The sequence below is a fragment of the Syngnathus floridae genome, chromosome 22 (assembly GCF_059516105.1).
Source record: "Syngnathus floridae isolate MCC-2025c chromosome 22, RoL_Sflo_1.0, whole genome shotgun sequence".
NCBI lineage: Eukaryota > Metazoa > Chordata > Actinopteri > Syngnathiformes > Syngnathidae > Syngnathus > Syngnathus floridae.
The window spans coordinates 3021147-3034025 of record NC_142434.1 but is presented as its reverse complement, the minus strand read 5'-3'; the positions used below and the strand labels follow the sequence as shown (position 1 = coordinate 3034025).

The window sequence follows — 12879 nt, the reverse complement described above, 5'->3', positions numbered from 1 at the left end:
AGGTCAATAATGTAATTTGTATCCAGCTGGCAGGATGCATTATGCTGCAGAATGAGAAGAGAGGTAATAGTTGTCGTCATGGTAACATACACACATCTACTATTTTAGTGCACGAACTGCTTCAATTTACATGCCCAGTTCAAAAGTCACATGTCGATTTTCTCAGTGGCTTTCGTGGAATCATTTTGATGCTGCATACGTTGGGTCGCAGCGTTGGTCACAAGGACTCACTGGGAGGCAATTGTTTTTTTTTTTGGTCGCATTGAGTTCACACCAAGTGCATTCTTTAAATAGCCTCAGAAGAGAAGGCAGGCAGGCCTGCTTCGCCGAGCGCAGGGGAAATGTCAGTGGCTTAACAGTCCCCATGCTGCTAAGCTACTTTGCAAGAAGGAATAAAAGCCTCAATACAGCTCCTTAGTGAGAGCAATATCCGATTCAATTGGCCTTAGCCAATTGTGGAAGTAATTTGTCAATGATTCATCCTCAAACGTTGTAATACTTTGGGAGATTGACAAAGTTCGTGTACGTTGACATATTTTTGCTTTCATCTCATTTGTCAATTTAAAATGGACGCACCTTAAACTAATGGAGGGATATAATATTTTTAGTGGTGTCCTACATGTCGTGCAATTTTAATGTACAGTTTCCAATTAGTTTCTGAGAAGACAAATTAGGCTAAGGCAGTTCAAAATGAGCAAAATTGTTTTTGGGCAGGGTTCCACAACTAATGCGTGGTTTTGCTGTGTAATGATGTAATGCTCCCTGAGGCAAGGAAGGACAGATGAATAGCAAGAAGTTCCCAGCGACCATTGTTGCTACTAATGTATTTTTAATTTCCCATGAAGTGACTGGAGTCCTCATGCGACCACTACGCCATAATTGGTTGCCTGCGCGAACATCACTCAGCCTAACAAGCGTGGGCACAAACCTTTGATTCAGAATAGACATGCTTTAAAAAAACAAAAGCAAACAGAATATGACAGGTTATCATATAGATGATTTATTTACATTTTCTATTTACACTTTTCTTCATTTCAAAAATTTCTGTACATTTTTGTCCATTCAGGAACCCTTCTGTGAGCAAATGTAAGGGATTTTATTTCTATCTTTATTTTTGTTCAACTGAGGGAAGCAAGACCTACTACGGGGGATGTCATTGCAGGAGATTCTTCAACGATGGTTTGAAGTTCAGTGTATTTGTTGTAGGCTGAAGAAGGCTGCAGCCATTTCCTCACTGCGAGGAAGCTTGTGGGAGCACACTGGCATTAAATTAACACTAAATCCATAGAACTGAAAGAGGAACATTTACAGTATGTAAAAAAATCAAAGCCAGATTTTATTCCCCCCCCTCAAGTTTCAATAAAGTGTTCATCTTTCAGTTTGCAGTGTGGAATAAGGCAACAAAAGCGACATGTTGATAAGCCCCGCCCCCCCATCCTTTTCAAACAAGGCTAGAGTGTACCTAATGTATCGGTATCAAAATAATAATGTAAACAAAATAAAGGATATGACATGAGGAGAACATCCAATTTCAATTGCATTTGAAATCCAGAAGAATAAGAGTCCGCTTTGAACAGGGGGGGGGGTGGTTCTTGCACACTTTGCCCTTTTCGCCGTCTTCTGTTGACTTGACACAACAGTCAAAAAAGGTCAGCAAAAAAAAAAAAAGTTCTCCCGAATGTCTCCCCATGTAGTAGAATGCGAATTTTTTTGAGTCAAATAAAAAAAAGTTCAGTGCTACATCCGCTCAGTTTCTCAAATCTCCTTTCGGGCAATGTGGTCCTTCCACTGAAGAATCTTCAGGTCATCATCTCTTATAGTGGTTGGGTGCGTCAGCAAAGGCGAACTTCAACCGGTAGGCCTCGGCCAGCAGCACGCTGACTTCCTCGTTGCCCCAGTGCATGGTGGGAAGGTTCTGCAGGAGAATCATTAGGCCCTTTTGGAAAGAAGAGATCATTTAGATCGAGGCGGCCGTGTACAGTACACTACCGAATGATCGTTTAAATATTTCACATTGTATTACGGGGGGGAAACAAAAATGTAATCAGCAATAAAAAAGCCCTTTGGAAGACATTATTGCCTCCAAAACTGATTTTCAAATTAATTTTGTTTGTATAAACAGATTTAATGCATACATAAAATAAAAAGTGTAATTATTTTGCATTGACTTATAATGGGCTTCTTATCCCATGCTAAAAACCTTTTTTGTTCAATACGGCACACACACACATACACACAGAATTGATAGTGGAAACATTATCTCCCCAGAGGTGGTAATTAAGTCATTTTTCATGCAGACACACAAAAACACTTGCCGAATATGACCCATTATTTGCTGTTTACATCTCTACTTTTGCAAATGGAACGACTAATTCCACTTATTTAAGATTTGGCTACGAAGAAAAGTAAACATTGGAAAATGACGCTGATGGGTTCAAACAACAGAAATCAGCACAATCCTTAAAGTCAGGAAGATTACAAATCGGATTGAATCGGAAATTTCAACAGGTGGGTGAAGATGTTAAAAGGAATTGAAAAAAAAAATTCATGCTCCGCTGCACGTATTGAATGTTTACAACGAGAAGGCACTTTGTATTATGACTGTGTTCGCCATATTAAAACAAACTTGTTCCATGATTGTTTTTTTTTTTTCTTCCTTGAGTTTTTAATGAGGAGCTGAGACAACCTTAATGACTTCGCAACCGGGGGCATTTATATTCTGAGTGGTGCCTTTAAAAAAAAAAAAAAAAAGCCAACTTTTCTCTCACTAATTAAGTTGCCATTCATTTTTTTTTCCCTTTCGCCCATGAGGCGCTTTGCTGTGTTTCACCTCTCGCATCGTGACTAACTTTAAAAGGTGAGCGGGAGACAGAGAAAAGTTTGGCGACATGTTTGCGTGGGGTTTAAAAGCGACGAGATAATTAAGTCAACACGAACGGCGGAACACGGGCCTTTCGACGTTTTAGTGAGAAGACAAAAGCAATGAGAAACTCATTAAACCAGAGGTGTCAAACAAATTTCTTCAAAGCTTCTTTCGAAGAGCCATTATAACTGTCAACCCAAATAAATGTATGAGCACCTCATATTAGATACAGTAAAAGCTACAAAACAAACTGACAAATAACAGTAAAAACTTGTCAAATATTTAAAAAATATATATATAATATTAAAAGTGAAGACAATTTTCAATTTTAGTAATGACACATGAATTTGATGCACAATTTGTTTTCGCCGGCCACATAAAATGATGTGGCGGGCTAAATCTGGCCACTAGGTGGAGATTCAACCAACTCCACTAACTTGCTAGCTAAGCTCGCTAATGAGCAGTCTTGGCCAACAGCTGCTTGTTTATGCCACAAATGAAACTTGGACCTTTTGAGGGGCTGACCTTCTACGACCTCCCACCCAGCCGTGTTCACAAAGACACACTCCCTCTGAAGATTCTTGACTGGGAGCTTTTGGAGAAAAGAGCGGAAGGGGAAGGAGAGAAAGGGCGCCTGATGGGCTTTCAGCCGGGCCTTTTGCTCATCTGTATTCCGCCGAGCGTCACCATCCGCTCGCCGCTTTCACCGCTGCGCGAGTATTTATGCTAATTCACGTCCTCGCGCGAGCGGCAAATAACGTTTACAATTAAAGACGAGAGTATTTTGGGCCGCCGACGTCTTGCCGTGCGCTTTCGACGGAGGGCGACTGGAGCGTTGTTAATCGGAGTCCTAAGAGAAGAAAGTGGATCTGGGAGACATTAGAAGTAGTGCGTGCCTCATGTTGTGTTGAATGTTTGAATATTGGACGCTCGTGGTTCTGGAAGCCCGAGGCTAAACAGCATGTTCCGGCCTCCCCCAAGGCTCTTCGCCGCGTGCGCTCCATCACTCGAAGAAAAATATCTCGCGTGTTCACTTGATCTGATGGATATTTATGTCGCGTTTATAGAAAGTTTTTTTTTTTTTTTTTAACAGCAACTGCAGGAAGCTTAGCATGTGCTAGCATATGTCCATAAATCGCCAAGGTCGTGTAACGGGAGATCAAGTCCTGCTTTGTGTCATGGATGGTAACTGAGGAGCTTCATTAGGGCCATATTTCAGCTCGCTAACCATCTGCCGGGTATCACATCAACGAGGCTTTAATTGCACGCGTCTCGGCTTTCGGGAAGGAGCGCGCTCGGGCTCAAACGTGCAGGTGGCGTGGCGCCACCAGTGAACCGCTTTCATATGATTCCCAAAAAAGTGTTTGCAAACAAACTTGTCGCATCTAATAGGTGCCTCCTCCATGAAATGCTTCTTAATAGCGTGTATATTCCCCTGGCCTAAAGAAAAATAAATAAAACGTGTTCATTATGTGTGGCTTCCTGCTGCTATTTAAGAACAGATTCATTTGTCCCGCAGCAGCAACACATTGATCCGACACGACTGTACGTGGTGTGTTACACGCACTCACAAAAAAAAAAAGGCAATTAGCTCGCCGTCCCCTTCACTTGGCGAGCCTTAAAGTGCTTAATGGCTATTGATATTGAGGGGAAAGCAGATTGCCAATAGAGTCGGCGGCGCTCTTACTTTAAGAGACGGTTGTGTTTGCTTTTATGTTGTGTTGTGAGCTGAATCGCGCCTCGCTCGCAGTCTTTGTATGCAACAACACTGACACGCGTTAACTTTTATCCGGCTTTTAACACGCATTGGAGCATTTTCAGTTTTGGTCTTCCCCGGTACACCTCAAAACTCATATTTTAAGTTCTTAAATCAGTTCATGTGTTTTTAATCAAAGCAGCTTTTGCTATGATGCATTCTATTACTTATGTTGATTATGCTGGATGGATAGTCATGCTATTTTGTGGATTTTTCAATCTCAGGCTTTATTTGGGGGTGTAATTCCACTTCTAGCCACTAGGTGGCCTAACTGCAACTTTTAAATAAAGAGTGGTGAAGCGAAAAAAGTTTTTATGATCCTCCCTTGGCGCCATCAGAAAGCAATGCATGTTTTTAAATAATGATAAAAAAAATTAAAAATTATTTTGAACAAAGCCAGTCATTTGCTTTTTCTATAATCAAAGGAGGGAATTTAGTCAGTAAATTTGTGTGTGTGAATTTTTTTTTTTTTTAAAGGCCATAAGCTATTCCGCAGGGTCTCCGAAATCCACTTAAAAGGATGCCCATGGAGTGCAGACCTCGGCCAAAGCAACATGTTCAGAAGCCACATCAAATAAACCAATCAAACCAAACAGGGCCGTGTTGCTAGCGAGATGAAACGGCGCTAAGTGAAGTGAGGATACCGGCCGGCGCTTTAAGCCTTTCAAGGTGCCTCAACACACATTCTGAAGATATGCACTTGTAACCAACTGGCGGACTGTTTTCTCTGACATGCATCATTCCACCCCCTGACCTCCCTTGCACAGCTACATGTAGACACACACACACACACACACACGTGCGCGATGGCTGTCACCGGCGTGCACACACTCCAGGTAGCCGGCGCTGGTAATGGTGTTTTGCGGCATCCTGAGGTGTAATGGGCAAAGGCACTGCTCCGTCAGGGCCATTAGCTTTCTGTAGCTCATATAATTACACTAAATGGGCCCTCTGGCAAACAGTGGGCGAGAAAAAGAGGAGTCGGCCATGTGGCACGCGAGGAGAGGTGCAGACGTGAAAATGGCCGGGCCGGGTCCCGAAAAGACAGGTGGATGAAAGCCTGGACGTGTCGTTCCAATGGCTAATGAGGCAATGCTTTGCACATTTGGAAAATACTTCTTAGCCTTTTTATTGTGCAATTGTTATGACACTTCAAATTTGGTTTTCTCAAATAGATTCCGGGAACTAAATGACTGCAAGTGGCCAATATTTCGGGGCGAGAGGAGCCCAAAAGAGAACGGCGTTAAATGCCACCCAGCGAGTTCCGAGAAGCGGGCTAATTAAACCTGTTCTTTGTAGCTTGTTGGCTCCATCTTCACACACGCGCTCGCTCGCACACAAAAACACACCAAGGAGCGGTTGCCAGGCAACAAGTCGAGACTCCGTGAAGTCCCTAAATCCTGGACAGTTGGTTAGTTAACACGGGCACCTTAACCCAGCAGGAAGCCGCCACGTCATTCAATCCTCAACCTGCACTCTGGATTTTGATTTGAAATTTAAATCCATTTTTTTTTTCCCTACATCAAAATGTGTCAGCTTCTCCCTCGATGTTAGCGTGTGTGGTTTTTTTTTTACGTGTGTGACAAGTGGAAATAAAACGCTGCAATATGTGCGGCATTATTTATGGGCATGTCGAGGTCTCTTGAGTGCGCCTCGTTCAGCGGTAGGAGAAAGGTATGACGAGCACATGCGCTAGCGGGCACGCATCCCAGGTCGCCGGTTAGCCGTTAGCGCGCTCGGCCATGCGGAACGCCGGAGGGCGGATTGCTCGAGGAGGAAACCCGCCTCCGCCCTCCCGCTTTTCATTTGGCGGCTTAACCGGTCCCAGCAATCGCGGCGGCGGAGGTTTCACGCTTTAGTTAGCGTACGACGCCCGATAACCGCCGGCAAATTATCATTTTAAATGATTTTCTTCCTGTCGGTTAATTAAAAGCATTAATGTGAATCAATCATTCACTCGCACCAAGTGGGGCGGCGGCGGGAATGCAACGTCACACGATGCTCGATATTTGTCATTGAAAACAATTAGCTCGCACTCGAAGTCCGGCGGACTGTAAATGTGCTTTTTTTGGATAAACAAAAACAACTCCGGATTTAAAATCAGCATTAGCTTGGACTTTTATTTGTCGCTCATAAAACCACGCTGCCTCTATTTAAGTTGCTGTTTAAAATTCTCTGACGACCCACTGAGGCACAAAACCGAGTTGGGTCTGAAGCCGATTGGAATTTATTTTTTTGTCATCTCCCCTTCCTGTTTACTCGCCGTTTTCTTTTTCTGTGACAGCCAACTTAGGCGGAACACTGAATTAGCCGCTTTGTTTTTGACAAGTCGGGAAATTCATTATGCACTTTTTCCTCTTTGCTTTTAAACAGTTTGATTTTTATTCTTTCGACTGTTTCCTTTGAAAGTTTCATAAGCATTCCTTGCTTATATTGAATTTATTACTCTATTAAAGGAATTACTGAGCACAAAAGATTAAATGCCTGCTTCAAGACGTAAATAGCATAACATGTTTCCATGTCAACTTCCACCTGAATTGATTTATTTATCATATGCTTCTGACACCTACATTATCAACAGACAAAATTAGTATTGGGAGGAAGGGGGGGGGGGGGGAAAGCAGACGTGGCACGAGTGGGCTGTGCGAGTTGATAAGAAGTTGCTCAGCAGGCCCTTAAGAACCTGCCAGGCCCACGTCTGAACTAGCGCACTCGCTGGATCAGGAGCAGAAATCTCGGCGAATTAAACCTCTAAAGCCGAGGGAAGAGCGGGAACGTTAACTTTTTTTCCCGGCTCCCCCGCTGACATTAATCTGCGCCGGGAAATACTTGGTGTTCTTTTTGGGGCGGATCAATTTGCGAGAGGAATTTGGCGATGGATCAAGTGGGGCCGCGGTACATGAAGACATTTTGGCCGAGTGCGTTTTGCCATTTTGAATGGCGCACAGCTAGCGCCGCTGTCGTAGCTCGCCAGCGCAGTTAAAAGAGTCATGTTTCCCGCCGAGCGGGCCAGCAATGTCACCTTCTGGCAGCTGTCTAGCGCCACCCGACTTCTGAACCTTACAGTTAATGACCATGGAGGGAATGGAGAAGGATGCGGACCATGAACAACTCCACAATTACTGCCCGGTGGATTTCTCCCGCGCCTTATTGAGCTCGGCTATGAATTATTTTTTTTTTACCTGAAAGTCTCGCTCTTCTAAAATCTCTTTCCGCCACCTCACCAGGAAAGCTGCGCAGACGTAGAGATGGAAATGGGAGAAACCCTCCGGTTCAGCCTAAAGGGGAAGGAGATAAAAAACAAAGTTGGTGTTGATTCGACGACGTCGAGAAAGTCAACAACGCTTCCTTCCGTTTCATTCTGACACATTTAAATCATTAAGCGAGCGAGAACATTTGCTGCCACAATCCACAAATAGGCAGAACAAGCAAGTGACACAATTCTTCTTTTCTTTGCACGCCTTCTTATTTCAAGCTCTCATTATGTTTGGCAGTTTGCTTTTTTTTTATTGTAAGCAGCAGGGAATTAGAGTAGCGGAGAGAGAGAGGAGAGACAAAGGATGAGATGTTCCTTGTTCTTATTCATTTTCCTCCCGAGCCCTATCACATGGAGGATAATTACTCGGCTCTTTGAATGCGAGTCACTCTCGAAACGCGTGCGGCCCCTTTAAGGACGTCTTCTGATATTCAAAGTGGAAATGCGTTGAACTCGTTCTGGAATTTTTACTTTTTCGTGTGCATCACCGGCACACTTTGTTGGTCTGACCGAGCGAGCGAGCAAACACAGATGAGTGAGTGTATGAGTGACACACCATGTTTATCAGCGGCCCAAAAAGATTTGTCGTTTTAATTTTCTTTTCTTCTCCCGAGTGTGGGGTTTGGAGTTCACGGCTGAGGGCACTGGTAAACTTCTACCGACTATAAAAGTGAAATTCACTCTTATCTCGCTCCCCGCAAAAAAAAAAAAAAAAAGCTTTGTAGGATGCTTGCTAGGCCAGTATTTGGCAAGGCGCTGATTTCTCTCCCTTCCATGTCTAATCCAAAACTTTTATTTTTTTTTAAACACCCTGCTGACCTATGTAAGTAATGCGTTTGTGTTGGATGCTGTAGCTGAATTGTTTTTTTTTCAAACAAGCAAAAGTTTTGCTCGATTATCATTATTGTCATGAAAAAAGGTACGCCTGGAGAATATCTCGAGGTATTTTAAGAAAATCAAATGGGCTTCACTCCAATAAGTGTGTGTTGTCCAAATACATGCAAAGGCAAAACATCAGGGCCGACCATCCCAACAGATTAATGTTGACAGTAATAAATGTTAGCCGCATTTGTATCATCCATCACTCTTTGTCTCGTTCCGCATCAATTTCTCTCCCTGACACACGATCCCTCCCTACTGTCCTATCTCGCCGCCGCCGCCTCGTCGTTTCAATGACGTCCGTGCCATTATGAACTAGAAAATAAAGTTTGTCTCGCTAGTCAAGGTGACTCAGTTAAATGCGCGCGTCTCCTCTGTTGTTCCGCCTCGTCGCGGCGGCCATATTGGCGGCGACGCGCTCGACTGGCTGATCAAAGCGGCGAGGAAACGGGTGAGGGTTGAAACGGTGGGGGGGTGGGGGGGGGGGGGGGGGAGCAAAGTAAACAAAGATGCGACTGGGAATGCGGGACTTCTGCAATGTCACAGCCGCTTCAAACCGTATTCACGGCATCTGGCAAAAAAAGCGAGCGGCGTGGCTTCATTGATATTCCCTGCCGACCCGAGTGATGTAAGATGATCTAGCGCTGATGTAATAATTACGTGGGAAGGACAAAAACGCTGGGAAAGCACTTTTTGGGAATGTAATGTCACACCCAGGTGTCGCTCTCATATGGCAAAAGAATTTTTCGCACGCATGTAGCGGTCACTCAACATCGGCACGGAGAAGAAGCGTGATTCAGAAAGTGTCACAGTATCACTTTAGCAGCCATGCTAATGCTGCCACACTGTGTTACTTGCTAATTTCATGCTCTACGCAACAGGGATAATTTGGTCCCTGTCTGCCTACCCGCCCGCCCGCCTGCTGGGAAGGAAAAGTGAATGTGCGTATTTTTTTTTTCCTCTCCGCTACATGATTCCTGTGTCTGAGTGTGTTTTTAATGTCACTTCCATCCTTTCTCTTAGAGTCAAAAAAAAAAAAAGGGGGGCGGAATAATAAATGATCATTTGGAGGAACAGAACCAGCCAAATAGGAAGATGAAGGCAAATAGGAGCGAAATGCAGAGAAAGAGGAAAAGGCTGGCTTGTGTTGGAGCGAGCTCGTTCGAACAGATGGTCACGCCGCAGAAGACCACAGTGGAGACATTACAACACTCAGGTTAAAGCCTCCCTTGGAACGTGCACAGATGCCGAGAGGCAAAGGGCAAGAGCTTCCTATTTATCAGGGGGCATTTGGAGTGACCCCAAAAAACATGTCTGTCCGACAGCCTTTGCTTTGCATTTAGCTCATTCGGACGAGAAAAGATAAATGGGGCTGACAAAGGTCGTTAAATACTTTTCAAAAAGCACTCCAAATCAACTGTTTGGGAGGTTAGCGCCGGTGCTAATGCTAACAATTGGAGATGTTTGGCACAAATGTAGTTTTTTCACTTGGTACATTTATCACTTACAGGCGCAAAGAGACAAAAGCGGTTGATAGCTGCTGTCGTGCTGAAAGTTTTATGAGTGGAAATGGCCCAAATTCCCCAACTGGAGCGCGACTACAGGTGACAGAGCCTGCCAGAAAACAGGTGTACTATGTGTGTGTGTGTTTGTGCATGGCATCCAAACAAGCATTGTCAAATCAAATATTTAGGGGTTGAATTACAAGTACACTGTGTGGCTGGGCAACTCGCTCAACCGTCATTTATTTTCCAACTTTCAGAGCTCAGTGTTTTTTTTTTTTTCTTCCCTGGCTTCCGATAAAGCAGCGGGACTCCGGTTCTCGTTTTCAAGTGTAGTCTGCAATTACCGTACTGTGCATTTCTCCATCCAATTGATTATACCTACTTGTCGCTCACGACATATTCAAAATATATGTTTCTCCAGTAACCGTGCTGACTTTAAAATTCTACTGTACATATTATGATCAACCCCAACGTTGATAATACAAATAAAACTTACATTCTTTCTAATGCCACTATATTAAATAGTATAGGCATCTTTTTTGGTCAACAATTAGCCTCGCTGGTCCCAATTCAACAAATGGCGACATGAAAGCCAATAAAGTGAATTTGTATTTAATTGCGATGCTCTTCCCGTCTCATCATTTGCACTCCTCACCTCTGCGGTGGAACTCGAGCGCTAGCCGCACAAGGAGCCGGGGCGATGAATCAATAACAAACATTAGGCGTAATTGGCGATGTAAAAAGGAGGTTAACCACCTTGCTAAAGAGTAGGCGCTGCTATTAAATCAATGAAGGGAAAAAAAAAAAAGGGTTTAAATGTGAAAAGGGCAGCGGAAAGACATGTTTGGAACATGAGGAGTTTAGCCTCTGTCTAGTGTTACGCCGTAGGAAGGAAAAGTGATGACCTGGTAGGTGTCCCACAGTCGGATGGTGCATCGAAGCGGCAGCTCCCGCATCAAAAGGTTGTTCATCCAGCGGAAGGCAAACTGCAAGTACTCCACCTCGTAATGCTGCATGTGATGATGCACCGACTCTGCAAGATGGAGAAAAAAAAAAGATTTCGAGGGAGATTAGTGCAGGAAAAGAAAAATGACTTCATTCCCGCCATCCAGGTGTCGATAACAGCGTACCGCAAACACACAGGTATTGATTATCGCATGGGGTGTTGATGCGGAGCGAAAGGCAGCTTTGGTATTCATGGCGTTGTCTTTTTTGCTGAATCAGCGCAGCCTGTCTGGCAATGGATGACCAATTGTGCTGCACTGTCTGAAGGTGCGATGGAGGTTTAGGAATGGAGGTTTGGAGCAAGAAAAATGTTCAAATCATTGGGCAGGCTATTTCCTGCTTGCTGGCAGAAAGTATAACAAAATAAACATTGAAAGACTTTGCTGATTTGTTTCATTTCTCGTCTTTATGTAAAAAAATGATTAAAAATACCGCTCTTTATTCAGCGGCTGATAGATTTCGCAGCAATCAAAACCTCGACACTCAATCAACACACACACACACGCACACGTGTGTGTCTCATAATAGAGCTGTAATTACTGAGCTGTCAGAGTTTGCGAGAAAAGGCAGTTCGGGGGGGAACTATGGCATCGTTTTGACTGACAAGCACACACGCAACACCCCAACGAATATAATTTGGAAATCCCAAAATATACATTCCCAACAACCGCAGCGTAGCTGCCAGAGTACACAACATGGCCGCCCCATTAACGGCGGAGCTCGGCCGGCTGCCAAACAACTTTTTGGACAAAGTTAAATGACGCTAATGAACTCGCTCCGTCTCGTATTAGCGACTTGAGTAACCGCGAGGAGGACGTGCAGGTTGTTAGATTGCCGTTTGTCATGACGAATTATCACAGTGGGCGAGGAGCTAAAATTAAGGCTAACACACACATACGCATAAACTTATGGCTTTTTAACTCTGGGCTGCCGTCCAGCTGGCACGGCGCTCAGCACGCCGGGTCGGCTGGTTACCGCGGGCCGAGCAAGGTGGAGGATGACATCGCTCATGGCCGCTGATTGACTGATGAGTCTTGTCTTCTTTCCTAGCGAGGGGGGCGGAGGCCGCGCCCACGGCTCGTGGCCGGACGGTCAGAGGTCGTACAGTGACGAGTGAGTGTTTCCCGCCGTTGTGCTGATGACGGCGTTTCGGCTCGACTCTCCTTGGTGCACAGCATAATTGCAAGCGCGCTTCCTCTCGTCTGACCTTTATTTGCTTCGCTGATTGCTGACAAAATGGAGGAAGGTGGAAACAAACTTTTTTCGATGGATGTATAGCCGTCGATGACAGTATAGATTTTTATTTTTTTCCCCCCGTGTCACTCTTATCTTCCAAAAATACTATCTCAACCCAACGAGGAGGCTTTGAAAACAATCCACGCTGTGAGTGTGCCTTGCCTCTCATTTGCATAACTAAATTCACCTTTGGGCAATTTGCATGTTAATGAACTCGGTGCTAATGCACTTGCTCGCGACAAATACACAGACAGAAGATAAGGGAGAGATAAAGAGATCAGAGAGGCGTTTTACGCGTGCCGACAAAACGGCTTGTCTTTGGAGGAGGTAGGCTGCCCGGGATGGCGTCGAAACAAGGCAAACAGGACTCGTTACAAGT

The 12879-nt window shown here is 44.5% G+C and overlaps 1 protein-coding gene across 4 annotated transcripts in view; it reads right to left on the bottom strand.

The window, feature by feature from the left end:
• Window positions 1-977: 977 nt before the first annotated feature.
• tbc1d22a (TBC1 domain family, member 22a) overlaps window positions 978-12879 on the bottom strand; it is a 61224-nt gene continuing 49322 nt past the window's right edge. For all 4 annotated transcript variants that reach the window (XM_088367606.1, XM_088367608.1, XM_088367607.1 and 1 more), the window contains 3 exons: window positions 11165-11292; window positions 7802-7897; window positions 978-1936 (listed from right to left, as the gene is read on the bottom strand). In XM_088367606.1, coding sequence (XP_088223732.1) covers window positions 1808-1936; window positions 7802-7897; window positions 11165-11292 — 353 coding nt within the window. In that variant the 3' untranslated portion in view covers window positions 978-1807. The remainder of the gene's footprint in view (window positions 1937-7801; window positions 7898-11164; window positions 11293-12879) is intronic.